The sequence below is a fragment of the Hyla sarda genome, chromosome 12, assembly GCF_029499605.1.
Source record: "Hyla sarda isolate aHylSar1 chromosome 12, aHylSar1.hap1, whole genome shotgun sequence".
Classification (NCBI taxonomy): domain Eukaryota; kingdom Metazoa; phylum Chordata; class Amphibia; order Anura; family Hylidae; genus Hyla; species Hyla sarda.
The window spans coordinates 83,635,713-83,661,722 of record NC_079200.1 but is presented as its reverse complement, the minus strand read 5'-3'; the positions used below and the strand labels follow the sequence as shown (position 1 = coordinate 83,661,722).

At 42.4% G+C, this 26,010-nt stretch overlaps 1 protein-coding gene across 23 annotated transcripts in view; it reads left to right on the top strand.

Moving 5' to 3' along the window:
- Window positions 1-26,010, top strand: part of ZMYND8 (zinc finger MYND-type containing 8) — a 172,243-nt gene that overhangs the window by 94,393 nt on the left and 51,840 nt on the right. For all 23 annotated transcript variants that reach the window (XR_008849297.1, XM_056548802.1, XM_056548785.1 and 20 more), the window contains 4 exons: window positions 2,434-2,526; window positions 3,205-3,292; window positions 6,124-6,179; window positions 20,187-20,264. Coding sequence is in view for 22 of the 23 variants with exons in the window: in XM_056548802.1 (XP_056404777.1) it covers window positions 2,434-2,526; window positions 3,205-3,292; window positions 6,124-6,179; window positions 20,187-20,264 (315 nt within the window). In the remaining variant the exon portion in view is untranslated. The remainder of the gene's footprint in view (window positions 1-2,433; window positions 2,527-3,204; window positions 3,293-6,123; window positions 6,180-20,186; window positions 20,265-26,010) is intronic.

Sequence of the window (26,010 nt, the reverse complement as noted above, 5' to 3'; positions counted from 1 at the left end):
AATACAGAATCAATTCATAAAAATAAATACCTAAGGGTTAAAAATACATATACAACTAATACATATCACTCCTCGACAAAGCCGCTTCTAGCGAAACGCGTCGGAGCTGTGGAGGTGGACTAGGGCGAGTCCTATGCCAGCTGATACCAACGTTTTTTATTTTACCTTTACCTTCTATCATCATTGCTAGCTTCTAGTTACCACACTTGCTGCTATCCTGTTTGCTGCCAGTTACAATACTGTCTGCTGCTAATCACTATTACTGCTGCTAAGACCCTATACGGTCACCCAGATATTATTTATTTATTAATCCACTACTGGGTTTTATGTTCACGTTTCTATTTGTTATATTTGCACAAAATTTGCACCATATATACCCCTATATATCTCACTATTGTGCTGTGATTTATTGCTGTTTATTAATTAATTTTTATGAATGTTTTGTTCCTGGCCACTGTGTGGAGTGTGTGTTTCATGCGTTTTTGCACATTTACTTTTTTTTGAACATATTCCCTGTGTATAGTTTCACAACACTCCTCTCTTTCTTGGTGTGTGCAATACCATTATCATAATTGCAGCTTACTAGCAGCCTTGTGATCTGTTTTATATACTGTCTATACTCATTCTTATTGGTACACAGGCTTCCTCACCCCAGTATCCACCTTATATTTTGTATATGTATTTTTAACCCTTACGTATATATTTTTATGAATTGATTCTGTATTCTCATATATATATATATATATATATATATATATATATATATATATATGCATTTTTAACCAACATCTCAATAAAATTATTTTCATATGTGATTACACTTGTTATAAGTTATTTACATTGGGACAAATTCACAGTTCTGTGTGGTTTTCCAAACCTTTAGGTTGACACCATAGGGGCTTCCTAAATGCGACATGTCCACCAAAAACCATTTCAGCAAAATTTGCTTTCCAAAAGGCAAATGTGACTCCTTCGCTTCTGAGCATTGTAGTTAACCCGCAGAGCATTTTACGTCCTAACATGGGGTATTTCCATACTCAGAAGAGATGGGGTTACAAATTTGGGGGGAATTTTCTCCCATTACCTTTTGTAAAAATGGTAAATTTAGGAAAAAACTGCACTGGGGGTTTTTCTGCTGTTCTAGCACCATAGGTGCTTCCTAAATGTGACATGCCCCCCAAAAACCATTTCATCAAAATTCACACTCCAAAATCCCATTGTTGCTCCTTCCCTTCTGAGCCCTCTACTGCGCCCGCCGAACACTTGACATACACATATGAGGTATTTCCTTACTAGAGAGAAATTGGGTTACACATTTTGGGGGACTTTTTCTCCTTTTACCCCTTGCAAAAATTCAAAAACTTGGTCTACGAGAACATGCGAGTGTAAAAAATGAAGATTTTGAATTTTCTCCTTCACTTTTGCTTTGAAACACCTAAAGGGTTAACACACTTAGTGAATGATATTTTGAATACTTTGAGGGGCGCAGTTTTTATAATGGGGTCATTTGTGGGGTATTTCTAATATATGAAGGCCCTTCAAATCCACTTCAAAACTGAACTGGTCCCTGAAAAATTCCGATTTAGAAATTTTTTTGAAAAATTGGAAAATTGCTGCTGAACTTTGAAGCCCAATTTAAAAAATTTTCATCAAGAAATTTTTAATTTTTCACCAAGAAATGATGCAAGTATCGACGAAAAGTTACCACTAAGATAAAGTAGAATATGTCATGAAAAAACAATTTCGGAATCAGAATGAAGGGTAAAAGCATTCCAGAGTTATTAATGCTTAAAGTGACAGTGGTCAGATGTGCAAAAAATGGCCGGGTCCTACACTGAAAATTGGCTGGGTCCTTAAGGGGTTAAGGGGGATTTTTTGTTTAGGGGTTTATACCACGTCACCTAGGTGACTGGGGTTTGGTGTTTATCAACATATCACCATCCTCACCTTTCCATGTGCTACCTGACCTATTACTTCATACAGCTAAAGGTTTTTTTTGTTTGTTTGCTTGACCCTAACAATGTACGGTATCTGTGTAGGCAGTCCCCTCTATCAGTGCAGCCTGTTCTGTCTGGATGGTATGAGACAATGTATCAGTGCATGAAAATATAATCATCAGCAGTCCAGTATTGTCTAATCTGCATACTGTTGTGAAAAGTATTAGGTAGGGGTGGGTTTTTAAAATTTCAATAACTGCAAGCAGAGATCTTGAAACATAATTAAAAAAACAAATGGTATATTGCAAATTTGAACACCATTCCATTGTACTATAATTAAATTGTATTGAACTGCTTGAAAGAACAGGACTGTGTCCTCTGTGGAGGGCTATCCGCTCTATTAATTGACTTGATAGATTTCATTGTCTTGTTCCTTTTGTATAAACTGATTTGTTCATAGTTTTTTTATAATAACTTAGTACATTTGGTCTTACAGACAGAACCTTTCCAGAAGCCAGTGTCATTGGAGCAGCATCCTGATTATGCAGAATATATATTTAATCCTATGGATCTTAGTACACTAGAAAAGGTGAGGAGCACTGTACTCGGGTCATGTAGTGACAATTCTTCTGTTCTTATCATCACCAGGAAAGTCAACCATAAAGACTTTTCCCAATTGTTGTTGATTTGGCTCAGATGTCTTATAGAGTGCCATATGTAACAAAGTTTTATCCAGTTGCCTCATGGTCAGGACAGGAGGTCTGATACAAAAAGGCTTGTCCTGGAGACCAGAGATTTCCACACTCAGGGCCCTATTACATGATTACACAGGGTGACTATCAGCCAAACAGACAAATATCTCCCTGTGTAATTGGGCCCAGTGAGCAGCCAACCAATGAGCAAACACTTGTTCTTTGGCTGATTGGGTTGTTTTGACTTGTCGAAAGATCATTTGCCATTGACAACACTTCAGCCTGTGTAATAGTGGACATGTGGCTGATTGCAGCAAAGGGCCACAAAAATGATCCCAGCAATCATTCATGCAACCCTCCCTGCCCAATTCTTGAGCTGTGTAAAGTCTCTGTAAACAAAATACTGATCTGTGAGAGATTGACATTTGCTTACTATGTGGAGTCTGGCCATGTAATAGGGCCCTTAATTATTTCATATGTAGCTCCTGATCCCACCCAATTTATTTTGCATTTCTGATTAAATATCTCCTTTTGTAAATTACATTTCTCTTTTTTTATTTTTTTATATATATAAGAATGTTAAAAAGAAAATGTATGGTTGCACAGAAGCTTTCCTGGCAGACGCCAAATGGATTTTACATAACTGCATTATATACAATGGGGGTAAGTAAAGTTTATTTCCTGGGACAATAGTCTGCTGCATTGTAGACATTTGTAGTGTAGGGCTTAATCCATGGGGATTCAAGTAGAGAAAACAGACATGGTCGCACATCCACAATTTGTATTTTGATCTACTTGTTTCTCAGCATTAATTCAAAAACTAACAGGTTGTTAGTATACATTTTGATCAAAAAGTACAAGCCATGGGGAGTTCACATTAGGTACATTTTAGGTTAACCTGCCAGTTTCGGGTGGTGATGTTTGGTAGAGAAGGATTGGGCATGTTGGATTTCAACTGCCAGATGCTTTTGTATATATTTAGTTATTGTGCATTAATCGTCATTTATGTTTATATGAAAGCAGGGGCTTTACCCATAATTTAATACTTAAAGGGAGTCTGTCAGTTCTTCATGACACTCAGAGCAGCAGATCGCTGGTAGGGAGATGAAACAAAATCTATACTTTTCTGTTAGCTGATGGTTGTTTGCAAAATTTTAAAGAAATTAGTTTTCCTTCTAAACTTAGAGTCAACAAGGGAGAAAAAAAAGACACACGCCCCTAGTGCAGTATGTTTGACAATTGGCAAGTTAACAGTAAGAAATTCACTTACCAAGCAGTGTTGCACTGAGGGCACAATACCATAAAGCATATTCAGAAGTCAGTGACACTCAGTATGCAGCCTTGATCTTCCCGGTCAGAGGATCACTCACCAGGCTCACAACTGTGGACAAGATCTTTCAGAGGCACAATATTAGTGTCAGATAAAAAGATCACTTCTGATCTGTTGAGGTGTTGAATAGAGGATCGCTGGGATCGTAGATTCAGTGCATGAAAACGATTTATTGGCACAATAAAGCAAAGCGTTTCTTGCCCGGAGTGGGCACTTCGTCAGGCCGTCTCCGGGTCTTCAAAGTGCTGTCTCCGGGCAAGAAACGCGTTGCTTTATTGTGCCAATAAATCGTTGTCATGCACTGAATCTACAATCCCAGTGATCTTTTTGACACCTCAATAGATCAGAAGTGATCTTTTAAATTGAGATTAAATAAGATTGTGAAGGATAAGTCAAAAGATAAATGTCAGGAGATCTGGAAACTTTTTGAAATCCAACTAAATAAGTTGGTGTGACCCCCAAATACCAAGGGTGAATTCTGGGTGTGGGTGAAAAAGGGAGGCAGAGTGATAGTTATGTGAGAGGAATAAGAGTGAGGGAGAGATTGTAGGATGGTGTTAAGTAGAGTTTTTGTTTTGTTTGGATTATGTTTATGTATATGTGTCATAATTGTAGCTTGAAAATAACAATAATAAAATATATTAAAACAAAACCAGACAAAGAAGTGATCTTTTTATCTGACACTAATATTGTGCCTCTGGAAGATCTTGTTTTTCTGCTTTCTTGTCTAAACCTAGAGTGGTAGAGTCCGTGCAGAGCTCCATTATGCACACCTCCTCCCCCCCAGCCCCCTCCCTGCTCTGCATGACGAATGTGCAAGGTTCAGCTTCAAGCTCTGAGCCTTGTACGTCAATCATGCAGAGAAGGGAGGGGGAGGAGGTGTGCATAATGGAGCTCAGCCGGATCTCTACCACTCTCTTGAGTTTAGAAGGAAAACCATTATTTAATAACTTTGGAAACAGCCATCAGCAAAGGGGCCAGGATCATGTCAATCATTACAATATAGTGGGTTTGGTTTTGCAGCTCAGCTCCACTAAAGTGAATGGAGCAAAGTTGTAATACACCACACAACCTGCGTATAGGTGTGGTGCTGTTTTTGTCCTGCCTAAAACTCATAAAGTATGGGACAGCTATGATCACCATGCTGCAGTTTACAGCAAGTCATGTAGGTAAATGCTTTGCTTTACTTATCTGGTCCTGATATTGAATTACATCCTTTCTTTTATCACATCAAGAGCTGAATTCACAATTCTTCTGATTTACTGTTGCTAGAGAGTTGGGCATTGTAGGAATGCAGATGCCAGTTTCTCCTCAGAGCTGTTAATTAACATGGTGATGGGGTATAGGTAAACTGCTCTAGAAGGAAGAGAACCACAATTGTGACTGTAGATTTAAATTTGGCTGGAGAGAAGATATCCTTTTGGGATCAGAAAATCACAAGGTATATTCTCGTGGTGTACAGCTTTAAGGTGTCTGGCCCTGTCCTTGAAAAAAAACTTGACAAATGATATATCTCAGAGACATGTGAAATGTTTAAAACGGTTAGACTTATAATGACTAACCACAAACGATCAAAACTTTTGACATTTTTCTGTAACATGTGAAATGTTTTTTAAAAGACAGGGACACCTTAATATGACCAGTAGTCAGTTGAATTTGGTTCACAATATATTTGGGCTGTAAAGACAATTTTTAGAGGAAAAGTCGTCAGTCGTCAGAAAAATTTATCAGTGGATGTTGGTCATTACCACACATGTAGGCCAAACTGAGCCTGGCCTATTATTTCTATACAGATTTACTAAAATTAAAGCCAGAAAATAGGTCAAATGTTCTGATTTGAAAGAGTCTGCTCAAATCTTATGAGCTGTCTATACTGTCCATAGGTGATTGTATGGCCAAGGGGGGGATCATCAAGACCTGTGCTGAGGAAAAAAAATTTCAGAGACCTTTTATAAATAAAAGACGCAATCTATTTGGTTGCTATGGGCAACTGGTCAACTTTTCCTTTGCACAAGTTTTGATAGATCTCCGTCAATAAGTCTACAAGCATCTGCTCTGTTGTCAAATACAGCTGATGTTGTCAAGGTAGAGCCTGTTGGGAGTTGTAGTGTCACACATAACATTTTCTGAATGGATTTTGTTTCTTCCCGTTTCTTGTCCACAGGAAATCACAAATTAACACAAACTGCAAAAGTAATAATCAAGATATGTGAACACGAGGTGAGAATGGAAACTGAGGTAACACGGGTAATATCTGTGCATCATGGTCCACCATTAGCCTCTGTCTGAAAAGCCAAGTTTCCTTGACCTCTTGCCATGGCTTATATATTGGGCAGGGTGCAACAGGATTCTTGACTCTTTGTACTCAGGTGATTGTAAGGGTTATATTTACTATTATCAGACATTGCTAAAAATATAATTTTTAAGAATTCTCCACACCCACCATTCTCTAAGGGAGAAGAACCTTAGGGTGTACAGTATCTGGCTGAGGTTGTGCTATATATTGTGACTGATAGTAAGGTGAAATAAATTATCATGCAGTCTGTATATTCTGGAGAAATGGTAGGCATATAACAGCAATTCATGTGGGCTGGTACTCCTGTAAATAACCAGTACAAAGTATGTGTTCTAATCACCCTAGTGAATACATTACAGATGCCTCAGTGTGAATGACAGTAGTCAGGGTTTGCTGCGTCATCAGCATTTTAGAATTGCTTCCTGTTTGCATCCCCAGCCTGACACTGGGAGGGAAACTGCTCCATCTGCTGTTCAGTGCTGGGAGCTGCACAATATAAAATGTTCAAAACAAATGCCTAAACAGTGTTGCTCGACTGTTTTGTGAAAGCTTTTAGAATTTTTGACATTTCTGTATACGTTTGACTTTAAAACAAGCCTAAAATTAGATAAAGAGATCTAAATTAACCCAATGAGTAAAACTTGCTTGACTTGGTCATTTATTTATTCAGGAAAATTATCCAGTATCACATCTGTGAGTTGCAAAAGTAATAGTAATATTTTAAATGTGAAATTAGTCAGGTGTTTTCAGTCATTGGGATGGCACTTAGGTGTGCGCGGGAATCTTGTTTTATTTAACCGCTTAAGGACAACAGATGTAAATGTATGTCCTGATGCGGTGTACTTAACGGACCGGTGCTCGCATCATGAATTGAAATGGTGGACATCAGCAATCGCAAAATTGCTGCTTTTTTTTTTTGTCACATTTTATTTAAAAAAAATTAAATAAAATAAAAAAAGGAAAGTGATCAAAAGGTTAAATATAAGCAAAAGTGGTACCAATATAAAAAAATAAGCCCTCATACCGCCCCATATACAGAAAAATTAGAAAGGTATAGGTGGTCCAAATAGGGCAATTTCAAACATGCTAATTTTCCTTTAAAAGTTTTTTATTTTTATAAATTTTTTTAAAGTAGTACAATAATAGAAAAACATGTAACCATGGGTATCATTTTAATAGTATTGACCCACAGAATAAACAAAATATATTATTTTTACCATAAAGTGTACAGCATGAAAACAAAACGGTGGCGGTGATAGGACTCGGGGGAGAGAAGCGGGTGGCGGCGGCAGTCTCTGGCACCGCAAAAGCCTCTGCAGTTCATTGATTTAAAGCGCCCACTTTAAATCAATGATCTGCAGCAGTGTTGCCGGGGGGCTAAATAGCCGATAACTTATACCGGAATATCGGTATAAGTTATCGGCTATCTGCCCTAACCTCCACAGTGTATCGGTATCTGCCCTTAAAAATCGATATTGGTCAATCCCTAGTACCTGTACACCCGTGGGAATTTCCGTCCCTGCCAGACCGGACCGGGATACCTGCTGAATGATCCCGTGCAAATGCCCCCCCCCCCCCCCCCCCCCCCATGTCGGCGATCGCTGGTGAATTCACACCGGCGATGTGCAGCGATTCCGGTCATACGGGTCACGTGTGACCCGATGACCCGGAGATACATGGTGATTGGGGGTGTAGAATGGGGAGGTGGCGACTTCGTCAATGCCCCCCCCCCCCCCCCTAGGCCGGCAGGGGAGGGGTTAATGTCCCCTTCTCACAGCTCCTTGCCCACCGTGTTCAGTCAGCGGGCAGAGCTGTGAGAGAGAGCTTGTCTGCCGAGATCTGAGCCCCTCAGGGCTCAAGAAGTGTCCATTAGTCAGGGTGAGTTTACAGTGAAGGGACAGGTTGGAGGTCCTCAAGGGTCCGCAACAGATTTTTCAGTGTGACCCGTGCCCTATTAGGGGTTCAGGGCACTGCATTTGCCCCCCCCCCCCCTTTTTTTTTTGGGGGGGGGGGGCTGCAGCATTTTTCCCCCCCCAAATAATGGTGTGTGATTTATAATCACATACCGTTATATATAAAGTTAAAGGGGTACTCCGGTGAAAAACTTTTTTTTTATTTTAATCAACTGGTGCCAGAAAGTTAAACAGATTTGTAAATGACTTCTATTAAAAAAATTTTAGTTTTTCACCGGAGTACCCCTTTAACACCAAGCACACACACTACACCACCACCACTGTAGAAAAAAGGCGATGGCTCGCCAGGCCTTTTTGGCGGCGGAGGCATACACTTTACTTGCCTCAGACTCCGAATCTGCCAGCGAGGACGAGGAAGATCCTACTTTTCTGTGTTGCTCCTCTTCCTCCTCATCATCTATCACTGATGAGTCCCCTGTATGGCGGCGGAGATGCCGCCAGGCGAGGCCAGACACCCACTCATGGAAGTGACCCAGTGGCTGGTACTAGTACGAGCATCCATGCCGCTCGTAGTAGGAGTCTGACCCCCCCCCCAGACCATTTTACCGGAGCCCCCACGGTGAACCTGTCTGGAGACCCCCAGAGGGTTATCAGTTACGGACTCCTGAGTTTGTTGGCGACTCAGGAATCCGGATTTACATGGCCGGATACATTGAAATAAAATGTTGTTATTTTTTCAGTGATGACTTTGTCAATCTAATGGTGGAGGAAATGAACTTGTACGCCCAACAGTTCATTGCCCACCACCCAAATTCGCTTTTGGCCACACCCAATGAATGGTACCCCTTTAATGCAGCCGAAATGAGGACATTTTGTGGTCTTGTGCTGCATATGGGCCTTGTCAAAAAACCAAGTGTCAGACAGTACTGGAGTGGGGACGTCCTCTACCAGACCCCGCTTTACAGTATGGTCATGGCACGGAGGCGGTTCGAGGCAATTTGGAAATGCCTACATTATGCTGATAATGAGGCATGTCCACCCCGAGGTAATCCCGCCTATGACCGGCTTTACAAAGTGAGGCCGGTCATCGATCACTTTGGGGCCAAATTTTTGGAGGCCTACGTACCGCTCAGGGAGGTCTCGATAGATGAGTCTCTTTTTGGGGAGACTCATCTTCCGCCAGTATATTCCCTCATAGCGGGCGCGATATGGCGTGAAGCTCTACAAACTTTGTGAGAGTACCTCCGGGTACACTTTCAAGTTTAGAGTATATTAGGGACGAGATTCCCGTATTGAACCCCCAGATTGTTCCCCCACTCTGGGTGTTAGTGGGAAAATCGTTTGGGACCTTGTGCACCCATTGCTGGATAAGGGTTACCATGTGTACGTGGACAACTTTTATACCAGCATCCCTCTCTTCACATCCCTCGCCACCAGATCAACGTCCGCTTGTGGGACCGTGCGGAAGAATCAGAGAGGCCTTCCTCTAAATTTGATCCAGACACCTATGCCCAAGGGTGAGTCCCGTGCCCTTACCCATGAAAACCTGTTGCTGGTCAGGTATAAGGATAAGAGGGGATGTCCTTGTGCTGTCCACAATTCATGGTAACGGCAGCTCACCTGTCCCTGTGCGAGGTACCCAAACACTGGTCCTCCAGCACGATTGTATTCTGGACTACAATCGGTATATGGGGGGATTTGATCTCTCTGATCAAGTCCTCAAGCCATATAATGCCATGCGGAAAACATGGGTATGGTACATAAAAGTTACAGTTTACTCGGTACAGGTTGCCATGTACAACTCTTTTGTACTGTCCCAGTACGCTGGCAACACAGGGACATTCCTCCAGTTCCAAAAAGAAGTCCTAATGGTCCTGATCTTTTGGTAAGGAACTGGAAATATAGGTGCCAGGATTATCCCCGGCCAACACTTTCCAGGTGAAGTCCCCCACACTGGAAAGAACGGACGATCCCAGAAAAAATGCAGAGTGTTACAAGAGGTGGATATGGAAGGACACCACCACTCAATGTGACACTTGCCCCGATCATCCGGGCCTCTGCATTAAAACTGCTTCAGGGAGTATCACACTTCCATGCGGCACTAAATTTTCCCTTTTTTCATTTTAATTTTCCATAATTTGACCCCAATGTACCAAGTCCAGAGTACATTCTAAGTTTTAACCCCATAAACCACTAAATTGCTCAAACTCTTTTATAAAAGAAAAACCTGATAAGACCTCTACCCATTTATGGGTATTTTTTCCAAAAATGGGTCATGGGTCACTGAATCACTATCATCGGGGACTTTTTATGTTGCCTCAAATGCGCAGCGCTCTCTCTCCACCTGAGCGGGTGCGCATTTGAGGCAACAGGTTAGGGACGGCCACACACATCACATTCCCAAAATGATGATTCAGAGCATATGGTTTGGGGTGGGCATATTTTTTTGTTTTGGCTATGCTCTGGGACATCATTCTGGGAACATAACCTGTTTTATGAGTTAATGTCCCACTGTACCCCATTTTAGTAATTTACCCCATGTAATGCTCCTTGAGGGGGGTCCTGCTGTTCTGGCTCCATAGGCAGCTATGCAGAAGGTCAAAACCCCTGACTGTGCTCCTGCTCTTCCGAGACCGGTGTCACCCGCAGAGCTGTTTACGCCCAGATGTTAGGTATGTCCTTACTCCAAAGAAATGTTTTTACAAATTTACGGTGACATTTTCTCTGTTACCACTTGTGAAAATGAAAAATTGGGGGTAACCCCAGCATTTTAATGTAAAAAATCAAATTTTTCCTTTTCACTTCTCATTTTAATGAACATTTATCAAACACCTGTGGGGTGTTAAGGCTCACTGTACCCATTGATAACATTCATTGAGGGGTGTAGTTTCCAAAATAGTATGTCATGTGCTTTGTTTTTTAATGGTGTTCTGGCACCGTAGGGGCTTCCTAAATGCGACATGCCCCCCAAAAACCATTTCAGCAAAATTTGCTTTCCAAAAGCCAAATGTGACTCCTTCTATTCTGAGCATTGCAGTGCGCCTGCAGTGCACTTGACGTCCACACATGGGGTATTTTCATACTCTGTAGAAAATGCACCCCAAAATTTGTAACCCCATCTCCTCTGAGCATGAAGATACCCCATGTGTGGATGTCAAGTGCACTGCGGGCGCACTACAATGCTCAGAAGAGAAGGAGTCTCATTTGGCTTCTGGAAAGCAAATTTTGCTGAAATGGTTTTTGTCTTTTTTTTTGGGGGGGGGGGGGGGGGGGGCGCATGTCGCATTTGGGACAGGAGCCAGGACAGCAAAAAAAAAACACATGGCGTAATATTTTGAAAACTACGCCCCTCAAGGAACCTAACAAGGGGTACAGTAAAAATGTAAAATATGGGGGAAAACCAGCATTTTAGTGAAAAAAATGTAATTCATTTACACGAAAAGTCATCAAATACCTGTGGGGTGTTAATGCTCACTGTACCCCTTGTTACGTTCTTTGAGGGGTGTAGTTTACAAAATAGTATGCCATGTGTTTTTTTTTTTTTTTTTCCTGTTCTGGCACCATAGAGGCTTCCTAAATGGGACATGCCCCCCCAAAACTATTTCAGAAAAACTCTTTCCCTTCTGAGCCCTCTAGTGCACCAACAGAGCACTTGACATACACACTAATACTTAACCTTTAATTATAACACACTAAAAATTGGGGAGTACACCCCAATGCCATCAAAAAATAAAACAAATCCAAAAAACACACTTGTTAGGAAGTGACAATTAGGACCCAAATAGGAGTCCAGTCAGTCCATTGAAAAAATGAATATTAGAAAAATTGTAATACAAATCCCTCTCAACATCCACAGTCGATTAGCACTGAAATAATGCACCACAACTCCTACGATAAAGGAGGGGGTAAAGGTAGGGATAGGTGAGGGGAAGGACCTAGGGAAGTGATAGGCCGATGATTTAAGTTGGCCGCTACCTGCCACTATCCCTGTTATTGCCCTTTTCTTCACCTAACCCTAAGCGGAGTTAACACTGCTGATAAGGGCGGCCCCGCTCCGGAACCTAGTCTGTTCTGTCGCCTAAATGCTCTCAAGTATGGACAATTAGGAAAATTCTAGCTGTCTCACTGGGGTGCCCTGTATAACTAATGGAACAGGGATGGATAACCCATATATATATATATATATATATATATATATATATATATATATATATATATATATAAATTATTGGGGCTACCAAAATGGGACTTCACCCTTGGGTGAGCTATAACAGATTGTTATTAGCAATCTTGTGGCAGACTAGGTACACTGCTGAAAAACCTATATATAGTATGTGATCTCCATAGAATACAGATGTTGTAATGATCCATGTAGCTATATATGAACTGTATATACAGCCTATCTTTACATAAGATGTATTAAGAGGTACAATCAAAGTACTATATCACAGTACACATACATATAGGCATGTAACGATAATAACTGACAGACGATTCAGACCAATGGAATAGGCAATTAATCTTAGGAGTGCCAAATATTCAATATACTCAGTTCATGTGATATAGGATATATCATGAGACAACCTCAGACATAGGTACATATGCCAGGAGAATCACAATTAGGTATAAATTTCAACCAAAACTATACTTATCCAGTGTGGATGTAGGAAAGGGATGTCCCTACGCGTTTCACGCCAACCCCCCCCCCGTTCATCAGGGGACAATTGGGGGCTGCATACATGGTCAGGGATGAAGCATCTATACTGCTCCTCCATCGGCCATCATTGCTATCAGTGTTATCGGCTATCTTCTGCTCTGGTCTGCTCGATCTCAGACCAGAGCAGAAGACCCCTGGAGATGGACGGAGGCAGGTGAGGGGACCTCCGGCCGCCATGCTGGATGAACGAATCCCCACGGCAGCGCTGTGGACGATCCTGTCATCCATTGAAAGTACGGCACTGACGTAGATGCCATGATCTGTATTGATCACGGCATCTGAGGGATTAATGGTGGACATCCGCGCGATCACAAATGTCCGCCATTACCGGCGGGTCCCTGGCTGCCGAAAGCAGCCGGGACCTGCCGCGCATGACGAGAACACTGGTTCGGTGGCAGAGCGTAAATGTATGTCATGGTGCGTTAAGTACCACGGTACCATGACGTACATTTCAGTCAATTGTCATTAAGGGGTTAAGGACCAAGCATTTTTCCGTTTTGCACTTTCGTTTTTTCCCCCCTTACCTTTTAAAAATCATAACCCTTTCAATTTTGCACCTAAAAATCCATAAGATGTCGTGGTTTTTTTTGAACCACCAAATCTACTTTTGTAATGACATCAGTCATTTAACCCAAAAATCTACGGTGAAACGGTAAATATGACACTACCTCTTTGTTCTGTAGGTCCATACGATTAAAATGATACCCTACTTATATAGGTTTGATTTTGTCGTACTTCTGGAAAAAATCATAGCTACATGCAGGAAATTAATACATTTAAAAATGTCATCTTTTGACCCCTACACCTACGGGGTGTATGAGGGTGATCTGAAGTTTTTATCGGTATCATTTTTGTTTTGATCTGACTTTTTGATCGCTTTTTAAAAATTTTTTTATGGTCTAACAAAAGTGACCAAAAATGCGCTATTTTGACCAAAAAAAGACGCTATTTTGGACTTTGGAATTTTTTTGCACATACGCCATTGACCATGTGGTTTAATTAACTATATATTTTTATAGTTCGGAAAGAATACCACGTTTGTTTAAATTTTTTTTTTTTACACAGTTTTGTTTTTATTTTTTTTAAATTAAATAGCACCCATAGGGGACTATAACATGCATTACACTGATTGCAGGCACTGATCAATGCTGTGCCATAGCATAGCATTGATCAGTGTTATCTCCGCTTGATTGCGCAAGCCTGGATCTCAGGCGCAATCAAACGCTGATCGGACAGCGTGGAGCCAGATAGGGAGCCTCCCACTTTCCTCTCAGCTGTTTGTGATGCCACAATTTCACAGTGGTGGTCCCGAACAGCTCCGCTGAGCTAACCGGCAGCATATTGTCCCGTTTTAGACACCGCAATCAACTTTGATCATGGTGTCTAAAGGGTTAATACCAGACATCAGCCCTATCGGTGATGTCCAGTATTACCGCGGGTCCCAGTTGCTGATCTCAACCAGGACCCCGCAGATGTGAAGCGCACTCAGCTTCTGAGCGTGCTTCACAGATCGGGAGCCGGCCACGGACATAAATATACGTCCGTGGTCGTTAAGAGGTTAAAGAACAAAGGGCGAAATGTATCAACCAATCTGATTGCTTGTTTTATTTTTCAGAAGCCTTTTCAAAAATGAAAGAAGTGATCTAATTGGTTGCTATGGGCAACTGGTCAACTTTTCCTCTGCACAAGTTTTGATAAATCTCCCCCAAAGATCTATCAAAGTCAGGTCTTCACAACATGTTTGTGGAAGTTTATAATGGCATCAACTAAGGAGATATCTGGGGACCTTGGAAGAAGAGTTGTTGATGCTCACCAGGCTGGAAAAGGTTACCGAACATCTCTTAAAGGGGTATTCCAGGATTTTTTTTTTATTTGACTATGCTACAGGTGCTGTAAAGTTAGTATAGTTCATAATATAGTGTCTGTACCTGTGTGTGACTGTTTTCTCACAATTCTAATGTGATTTTCACCCCAATATTTATTTTTAACAGCATACAAAATGACTGTTGTCTCAGATTTTTCCCAGGTTGCAATGCGGCCGAGACCTGACCCACTAGTTAGCTGATGACAGTGAGCCTGTCTGCTTCAATGGGTGGAGGGATCACTTGGTGGGAGAGATATATCTGCAACTAATGCAACAACTGTAGGCACCCTGATTGAAAACCACAGGTCTTTTGAATGGATGCAGCTCATTTGTTTCAATGGGTGGGGTGGCTGATGTGTGGGAGGGAGGAAAATGAAATTATGGGATTTGTCGGCAAAAAAGAAAGTCAAACAGGAAATACCAGTTCACAAACAGCTAGCCACAGTGTTAAGGTAATCTCACAACATAGCCATTTAGCCCCAAGACAAGCGCAGATCCTTCCTAAGCATGTCCATTACTGCCTGCCAGGTACGGACTAAAATCACCTTATGGTGGATAACCCCTTTAAGATTTTGAACACCACCAATACACAATGCAAATGGAGGAAATTCAAGACCATTATTGTCCTCCCCAGGAGTCAACACACAAAGATTACACCAAGAGCTAGGCATATAATCGTCCAGGAGGTCACACAGGAAACAAGGTAATCTCTAATATCCTTTCTCACTTCAGGTAATATTAAAGGGTACCTGTCATAAAAACTTTTTCAGGAAATCACTACAATTCACATCCTTAGCTACTTTTAACACCTCCCGTGCCTTCAAATTATTTTTTTTCTAGGTTAAAAATAGATAAACTCACTCCATTATGTCTGCGGTGTCTTTCTTTTCAGTGGAAAGGGAGGGGCGTTCCCCAGCAGGTGCTACGTCATCTACGGCCATGCTAGGGATCGCTTTCGCCCCTCTCTCATCTATGCAGCTCTCAGTCTTGGGAGCATGCATAGATGAGGCAGCCTATGGCACGGCAGGCTGCTTCGGAATCACCTCCCCTCTGGTCATCACTGCATGTGGTATAAAGAGTGGAGGAATAGGATCTGAGAACTGCTGTGCCATGTTTACACCATGTGGCCAGCCGGCTCTGTATTGAGAGGGGGATGGGGTCATACTAATTAAGCTGGCGGTGTGCGGCCGTGCAGAGCACTCGCTCTTGCCTGTTTTATTACAGGCAGAGAGTGAGAGCTATGCACTGCCTATAGCCAAACCATATTTCCGTACTTTGGTCTCCTGCCAGTCCAGCAGGAGACCAAAATCTGTGCTTTTAATGAGACTGAATGTGGTCTGGCCAAGAAGGGAGATCCCTAGTGGCCATATATAAAAGGCCATGAAACTGACATTAAAAAAAAAAAATATATATATATATATATATATATATATTTTTTTTTTTACAGTTTGCTAAAGATCACTTGGACAAGCCAGAGAGCTATTAGGAAAATGTTTTGTACATTTCCAATTGTGGGTTTCCAGTTGGCAATTATGGCAGCCAAGGCCTTTAACCCCTTAAGGACATGCCTCGTAAATGTACGGCGCTGCTAAGAGTAGCTTAGCGCACACCACCGTAGATTTATGACATCGGGCCGGTATGACTGCTGTTATCTATCGGCAGCCACCCCGGCATTTCACCCAGGGGGGTCCGGAGACCATTCTTTATGAGCGATTGCCATGATTTCCGGTCAATTCTGACCAGCGAATCACTGTTTTACTGGGCCAATTGGGTCTCAGGTGACCCAGTGCCCCGGAAAATAAGGGTGATGGGTGTTGTCAGAAACAGCACCAATAACCCTGAAAGTAGAAGTGCCACCCCTCCTATCTCTGAGATTGGTCAGTCAGAAGCGACTGACCAATCGCAGATTGGAAGGGGGGGGTTTAGTCCTGGCAGAGCAGGCAAACACGGGTAGCTGTGTCCCATACCTACAGACGATCGTCTGGTGCGGGCTTGTAGGGGCGGGTGCGGCGGCAGGTATGGTGGCATTGAATGTGCGGCATGGCTTGGCATCTACAAACCGTGGCCCTCCAGATGTTGCAAAACTACAACTGCCAGCATGCCCAGCAAGATTACAACATCTGGAGGGCCACAGTTTAGAGACCACTGTTATGTTGCCTTTCCCTGCCTTTTGGGTACAGGTGTTTTTATTTTGCTCTTTTTTAGGGGGACTTTGCGGTTAGGCCACCCCACTCAGAAAAGTCGCTGGTGGCACGGACCACAAAAAAAGCACAAAAAAATAAAAATAAAAAAAGACTTGCATCCCAAATAAGTGCTGGTCAGTAATAATTCACTGATCAGCACTCGGCTCAATCTGCACACATGGTATGGTCCGACCACACGGCGCAGAACAGTTGCTGGTGGCAGTAAACACTAAAGTTAAAACACTACATTTACACACTCACACTTACATACCCCCTATCAAATTTAAATGCCCTGAAGGCTTTTTTTTTGGGTGAAAGAGGCATATGCCATGCGCTTGCCTCCGACATCAGGACCACCGATGAGGGAGAGGAGAAAGACCCCACATTTCTTCCTCCTCCCCATCGTTATCACCCAGTGATGATCAGCCACCCCTGTTCAAATCACCAATTTAGGCCTCAAATGTACATGGTGCTCTCTTACTCCTGAGCCATGTTGTTACATTCCTTGAGGGGTGTACTTTCCAAAATGTGGTCACATGAGGGGGTTGTCCACTAGACCCCTGCATTGGGATTGCGGGTCCCGCAAAATCCCGCAGCAGCCTCAGTGACTCAGCCCCATCCTCCCATTACAGTCACCACTCACTCACCAAGGTGGGGCTGCTGCTTCTCCCAACTGTCTCTTCCCCCGCCGCCATTTCATCTACATCCACCTCTCAGCTTGCCCTGGAGGATCAGTCAGTGACCCTACATCTTCTGCCGCCGCCTTTGCCCCCTACGGTAGGTCAAAATGTGCAGTTACAGCACACACATTGTGCGCTGTGCTGCGGCCCCAGCGGTCAGGGATCCTCCCAGGGCCTCCATATATGCAGTCTGCTCTCCACTGCAGCACTGCTATACACATGGGGGGTATTTGCACACTGCAGAGCATTGCACCCTAGGGTCTTCTACAGACCCTAGGTTGCAATGCTCTGTAGTCTGCACAAACCCTATGGTAGCTCCCTTTGGCAGTTATAACAAAAAGTAAAAAGTGTCATGAATAACGGGCGTTATTTGTGGTGGCAGGAGAAAAAACGGCACATGCACTCATTTTTCTTCCGTCACAAGAAACAGGTAAATTAATGGCTATTTTTGGTTAGTCATTATTTTTAACATTGAAGTCTATGGCAAACGGATGAGCCTTTTATGTCATCCGTTTTCACCTGGTTTATAATATCCATTATTACTTCTGAGCATGCTCAGAAGAGGTGACATCAGCAGACTCCTGCAGTGCTGAGGGACTACTACTCCCATCATGGAACAGACTTGTTCGGGAGTCTGGCTGTAGCTGGGGAAGCTACATTAGTGTTTGTACTACAACCCCCATCATGGAACAGACTCTGAGGGATTGATCGCATCGGGTCTCACTTCTGTTATTAAACAAGGGAGCGGCGGCATGCTCCACTCCCCTGCGATGTACAATGTATTTTTTACTTTCATTTTTAAATTTCCCGCCGGGAGCCTTGAATGGCCGGTACTGAGGAGCCATTCAGGCTGGGGGTATATGTCTGGCCCCCGCAGCGCTTCTATATATCTTGCCCCCTGCTGCGCTATATGTCTTGCCCCCCGCATCGCATTTATATATATTTTTCCCCCCGCATCGCTATCATAAGCCCCCAGCAGCACTATGAATGAAAAGTCTGCTATTAGCAGCGCATCGTGCCGGGAGGCAGGCCGGCCTGATACGCTGCTGAAATAATACTTGTCTTTCATAACGTTGCGGCGGCATATGTACATAGAAGCACTGTGTGGGGCCAGATAACGCTATGTCTGGCCCCCACAGCGCTTTTATAATCATATGCCTCCACAGTGCTATGAATGAAGCCAGATGTATCTATAGCGCAGCGGGTGGGCAAGACATATAGAAGCGCTGCGGGGGGCCAGATATATAAGGCTGTATGTCTGGGCCCCCCGCATAGCTTCTATATATATGTTGCCCACCGCTGCGCTCCTAAATACATATGGCCCCTGCAGCGCTATGTGCAATCTCACTGACTGACTTTAAAAACCCTGCTCAGAGCCCTGAATGGCCACTTAGATGTCGGCCATTCAGGGCTCCCAGCGGGGTATTTGAAAATGAAAGTAGAGACACAGTTATACATCGCAGGGGAGCGGAGCATGCCGCCCACTCCCCTGGTTAATAACTTCTGATCGCATGGGGTCTCAGAAATGTCCCTCATCAGTCCCTCAGCCCCTGTACTACTACCCCCAACATGGAACAGACTATGTTCCATGATGGGGGTAGTAGTACAAGCACTACAGTGGTCTCCCCAGCCGCCCCCAGACTCCTGCAGCTGGGGGAACTACTACTCCCATCATGGAACAAGTAGTAGTTCCGGCTGTGGGAGTCTGTAGGCAGCTGATTTTTCATACTCACACTAAATGGCATCCCTTTGCATCATTTTGCATCCGTTAGTAGTATGCTCCATTTAGGAAGCATTGACGGGAGAAAATCGGGACGGGCGACAACGCCCGTGTGAACCGCTCTGGGCTGCAGTTATGTATCTTAGACAAAGACCCTGCATCGGTCTCCTGTTCACCCGCACTATAACCCAGTGTATTGGGTTTAGTGTGGGTGAGTGGCCGAAAAAGAGCAAGCATTCCACAATGCATGTATATTGCACACTTCTTTCCATATTGCACACATTTCCAGCAAATTAGTAACATCCTGGAATACCCCTTTTATTTTAGGGTCACACATTGCGAAACTCTGCAGCGTATTTCACTTGACATGTGGAACCGCCTCCAAACCTTACGGCACATAGGGCTGCGGCGGGATAGCCCTGTGTGTCTTCTCATAGCAGAATCCACAGCGGATTTCCCACAACGTAAAATACACTGCAGATATATGAAGTGTGGCCCAACCTTTATAGTAGTGGAATAGCAATTTGTTTGATTTGGTTTTCTATATGTCCTTTTGAGGAATTGTGTGAAAAGCTGATGTAGTTTTAGATTAAACTGAAGGGTTCACAAACTTTCATCAAGCACCACTGCTGATGTAGTTTATTTCTTACTTGTTATAATGTTTCAATAGCACTGTGAAATTTTTTTGCAGATTCTTCCAGTTTATTTCCCATTTAAACCAGTGATTGTATCAATGTTTCGCATGACAAGTATCACAAAACCAGACAGATTGAGGTCTGATTGACCCATGTAAGATGCTGTCCATTGTCTAGATGATCCATTGCTTACATACATGTCTGTTTTCCTATTTATAGATGAATGAAATTGAAGTCTGCCCTGAATGTTATTTAGCTGCTTGCCAAAAAAGAGAGAACTGGTTTTGTGAACCATGTGTGAGTATGCAGTCCCTGAGCTTCTTTTATCCTTCTCTACTCCTGCATTTCTTTTAACCATGTTCACCTGTTGATGTAACAATAAAGTTAAAAAAAAGAATAAGACATTTGGGGGGATTTATCATTGCATTTAGAGCTTTTTTTTTTATTTTTTGTTTTGCTTACTCTGGGCACACAAAATGTCTCATGTACACCTAAGCACTTTTTTTACATTTATTTTTATTTTTTTGCGACCGTCATTGGTAGGCATAAAGTAGCAAACCACCATACCTAATCAAATTCAGTTTTCATTTTGCAGCGGCACTGAATTTTTGAAGTGCAAATATCACATGTAGGCATAAAAAAAGTTGCAAATCTTTCCAAAAAGTCAGACATCAAAGCCAGGCCAGTCCTGACTTACAAAACTGTTGTTGGAGAGCACCTGTTCAGGAAGCAGGGCATACAGGTACGCCCTGCTTCCCGAGTCCTTAAGGACGGACGGTGTCCCTGTACGCCATGCCGATTTCTGGGATAATGCCTGCTGTCCTCCACTAAACCCCCCCCCCCATGGCGGTTATCGCCGATCAATCCAGACCGGTGATTCCGGGCCATTCGTGTCTCAGATGCTTCGGAAAAAGAAGGTGATCAGTGGTGTATTATACACCACTGATCGCCTTCCATACTGTACTGGGAGGTGGCAGTGTTGACATCCCCCAGAACAGCCGTCCTTGGGCTGTCGGAACAAACGTACCAATCACAGCAGTATGGGGAGGAGGGTGAGGAGCATGCTGCTCCGTTCTGTACTCCATTTTCTTTCCATCTGGTGGGCAAGATGGAGCCCAGTGCTGCTTCTGCCCCCTGGCAGGCACATTAGAAGTTAGGGTCCGTTTTAGGTTAGGCAGGAGTAAAAAAAAAAAAAAAGAAAAACGTTTTTTTTCAGCGCACCATCACTGCAGGTGTCTGCAGGTCCGCAGCACCTTTAGCTGCGTGACTCGGGCCCTACAGGGTCGCTGCAGTCTGCCCCAGCCTTTATTTGGGCTCAGACTTTTTTGATAATTGTGGGGCCAGACTGTCCGTATGAAAGAGTGGCTGGCCACCGTTAGCCAATCGCCCACCCACCGCTGATCATAGCATAGCATAGCACTTTTTCGGTGCACTTTTTTTGTGCTAAAAGTCCATTTAAAATTTTTTTGTTTACTTTTTCCTTGTTTTTTTTTTTTCTCTTTTTTATTACATTTCAAAGTACAACAAAAAAATAAACCTATGCAAATACATTTTCAGTAAGAAGTCTTACATTGGTTCACATTAAAGAGAGTATATACACATCACTTTACCAATAAAACACGTATATTGAAACCAATAAAACACGTATATTGAATCTCTATTATTTTATTGTATCCTAGCCATGCACCAAATTTTGCTATCAATGGGGGAAATTGATCAAAATCTGTTCACAGGAAAAGTTGCTGAGTTGCCCATAGCAACCAATCAAATTTCTTCTTTCATTTTTGAAAAGGCCTGTGGAAAATGAAAGAAAAAATCTGATTGGTTGCTATGGGCAACTGGGCAAGTTTTTCTCTGCACAGGTTTTGATAAATCTCCCCCATTATCTCCAGATCTTATCCCAATTCTTTCCCCCTCTTCTTTCCTTTATCCTCCTTAATTTTTTGTTTATAACCGCATTCACTTTATTCCTCCACTATTCAATTTGTGGTGCCTTGGGATTCACCCAGTTCCTTAATATCACTAACCTCGCATAGAACAATACTCTATGCCCCATACCTTCATATTTCCCTATTCCTTCTACTGCCCCCAATAAAATAAATGCCACTGTGCGAGGGATCTCCATATTTCTTTTCTATTTCCCTTATTACCTGTCCCCAATAGTTTGGCACTCTACTACATGTCCAAATATTTTGCAAATCTCTGCATTTTCCAATCCACATTTCAAACATTGTGATGAACTTTTTACCCCCCATTTTATATAGCTGTAACGGCGGTAGTAAACCCTGTGCAAAATTTTAAACTGCGTTATTTTGTGTTGCATATTACATGATATTTTATTAATATTTTGACCTATATTAACCCAACTATTATCCTGGATATGGTCTGTATATTCTTTGCACTTCCTCTTAACACTTTCTATGCCATTTACACCTACACTCGTGTTCAGATTTTTGTATGTTATCGATACTCCTTTTTTTTATACTATCGATTTTAGTTAATGCATCAATTAACTTGTGTTCCTCTATCTTTATTTACAGATTTGTACAGTGTACAAATCCTTATTTACAGTGTTCCCTACTGCGTGCCTAACTTGTAAATAATACAACCAATCCTTATCCCTCAATCCATACACCTGTTTAAGGTAACAAAAACTGTGTAGTTGCCCCTTCTCAAACATCTGTTCAATTTTTTTAATTCCTTTTTTTTCCCCCCCAGAAATTCTGTTCACATGCTAAAAGTTCTTAAAATTTCTTGTTATTCCATAGTGGTGTAAACTCCATACTATTTAAGTGTATTCCACATTTTGCTGAATTTTCTCACCTGCCGATTCCTATTTCTATCCCTGTCCTCCTCTGTCTTTACCGCCAAAAACTCAACTATATTATCCAACCTATTTTCTCTCACTGCTGTGCATAAAGATTGAGAATCCCTCCAATTTCCAATCCGAACCAACTGTGTCGCTAAATAATAAATTAATAAGTTAGGTATGGCTACTCCTCCTTTTTCTTGTGGCGCCGTGAACTGTCTATATTTTAATCTTACTAGTTTTCTGCCCCATAATAACCTGCCCAATAGGACCTCCATTTTCTTGTACCATAATTTATTAATCCACATGTGTGAAGCGCTAAAAACAATTAGAATTTGGGGGAGGACTACTATTTTTACAATTGCCACTCGCTCTGACATTATGAAGGGCATTTTCCCCTATATTTTAACTCCTACTATTCAATTTTGCTATTAAAGGTTGTATATTATTAGTCACAAACTTGTCATTATCCGCTACTATTTTTACCCGCAGTTAAGTAAAACTTTCTGATTTTCTCAATACTTTAAGTTTCCCTCCCATATTATCGATATCCTCATCTAGGGGAAGCAGGGTGGACTTGCTCCAATTTATTTAGAGCCCTGAAACACAGGCATACTTCTCAAACATCTCCATTATATATGGAACTTTTTCCTGGGGATACATAACAAAAAGGAGGATATCATCCGCATAAAGTAAGGTCCTCTTTCTACCCCCATTAGGTCCAAATCCCTCAAACAGACTGCTCTCTCTAATCCAAACTGCTAGGGGCTCTATGTATAACGTAAATAGTTCATTTAAAAAAAAAAAGTTTTCCACCGGAGTAGCCCTTTAAGTCTAAGACCACACTCTCCACCGGGTTCTTATATAATAATTGAATAAAACTCAAAATTACGGGACCCATCTTCTTCTACATTTCCCATAAGTATCCCCACTCTACCCTGTCGAAGGCCTTGTTGCGTCCAACGACAGGATAGAGCGGGGACCAGGACTCTTACACTGAATTGTCACCTGTTGAATATTGTCATGGACCGTTCGCCCTGGCAGGAAGCCCCCTTGTTCCTTTCCCACAATTGTTTCTATTACCTGGTTTAGGCTTCTCACCAGGACCTTAACTATCAGTTTTTAATATCTGTGTTCAATAAAGATATAGGGCAATGGAAACCCAATTCTAACAGATCTTTCTTTTGTTTCCTAATCAGTACAATGTTGGCTTCATTCATGGATCTAGGCAGGGTACCCACCCTCCAGGATTCATTTATAGTCACTAGCAGTTTGGGTAGTAAAAAAGCTGAATTCTTCCTTTTATAACTGAAAAGGAAGACCATCTGACCCCGGTGAGGTGTTTCCTGGAGTGGGCGCTAAAGCTTCCTCCGGTTCTTGTAGGGAAATTGGCACCTCCAAGACCTTACTCTATTCCTCTAATAAACAATGGATATTAATATTATTTAAAAATTGTTACCTCCTTTTCATTAATTTTATCCTCCGTATAGAGATCTGAATAAAAAGAAATTATTTGTTCAATTTCCCCTCTATCTGTAGTTATTGTCCCATTTTCCCTTCTTAAAGCAGTTATACTATTATTCTCCATTATATTCTTGAGCAGATTAGCTAACATCTTATTTGGTTTTCCTTTTTCAAAGTACTTGACTTGTCCCCTAAATCTAACCTTATTTCGTGCTTTTCTAAGGAGATTTTCTCTATAATAATCCTGAGCTTTTTTTTTTTTTTTTTTTTTTTTTTATAAAGTTTGAGGAAATGCCCTTCCTGCTCTGGACCTCCCTTTTCTAGTTCTAATAAAGTGACTTCATTACTTAAATTTAGTTCTTCCTCTGCATACTCCTTTATTTATTTATTCATTTATTTTTTGCTAATTTGCTTTTTATATAGACCTCTCAGAAAAGCCTTCATTGCGTCCCACACTATTAAAGGGGTCGTAGTATCTTTATTTATTTCCCAAAAGATCTCCAGTTCCTTTAAAAAACACTCCTGTTCCCCTATTAGCCCTATCCAATGAGGGATGAGTCTAAAGTTTGGACGCTTAGCATTCTTTTCAGGTGCTCCCAGCTCAACCATCATTGGAGAGTGGTCTTAGATTGTTTTTTATCTTAGGTAACACCTTTCCAGTGAGCCTTAATGGTCCCCTATCGCACAGACACCCCATCCAGGCTCGAAGACCCCACCACAACCACCTATAACGCACATTGTTTCAACCGTATGTCTTTAACCTAGTGATCAGCACCCGTATGCCCCCTCCCACCCTCCACTCTGGAGATACACATCCATATGCATAACATTCAGGGACCCGTATCCCATGAGACCAGTTCTCTCACAGCTTTATAATTCTACAATCCATCTCTCTCCATCCAAGCATTTACCATGAATTTTCAAAAATCAGTATTTTACCCTTATGTTGTATTCTTAATCTAGTGGGGAACAGAAGGGAGAAATGTACTCCCACATTTTTTAATCGCCTCTTAACGTCTCTAAAAGAAGCTCTTCTCTTTTGTGTCTCCCATGAAAAATCCGGATACATAAACACTTTGTTCTTATTATACATAATGTTTCCCATTTCCCTTGCCTTTTTTAAGATTATTTCTCTATCCTGAAATGAAAGGCCCTTTATCAGGATTGTTCTAGGGCAGTGATGGCGAACCTATGGCACACGTGGCACGCCGAGCCCCTCTGTGGGCACGTGGCCACAGGCCCCCGTCACATTCCGGACATCCCTGTGTCCCGAAAGGTCATTTTGGGACACAAGGATGTCCTGGTTACCTCTCTGCGGTCCCGCGTTAGCTTTAAAAACGCAGGGACCGCCGGGAGGTAGAGCACGCAGGGACGTCACGTCACTGACGTCCCATGCGTGCGCCCGTACAGCAGAGCAGAGTGGAGCATGGGGTAAGACCGAGGATGACGCGCGCATGGTAAGTGACCAGCGGGACGTCATCTTCCGTGTTCCGACACAGACATACAACCTCCAGCCATACACTATATATGGCTGGAGGCTGTATGTCTGTGGGGGGAACACTGCCTGTCTAATGTGGGGGGAACACTGCCTGCCTAATGTGGGGGGAACACTGCCTGCCTAATGTGGGGGGGAATTATACTGCCAACCTTGTGGGGGGGAATTATACTGCCAACCTTGCGGGGGGGGGGGGGGGATTCTAGTGCCAACCTTGTGGGGGGGGAATTATACTGCCAACCTTGTGGGGGGGAATTATACTGCCAACCTTGTGG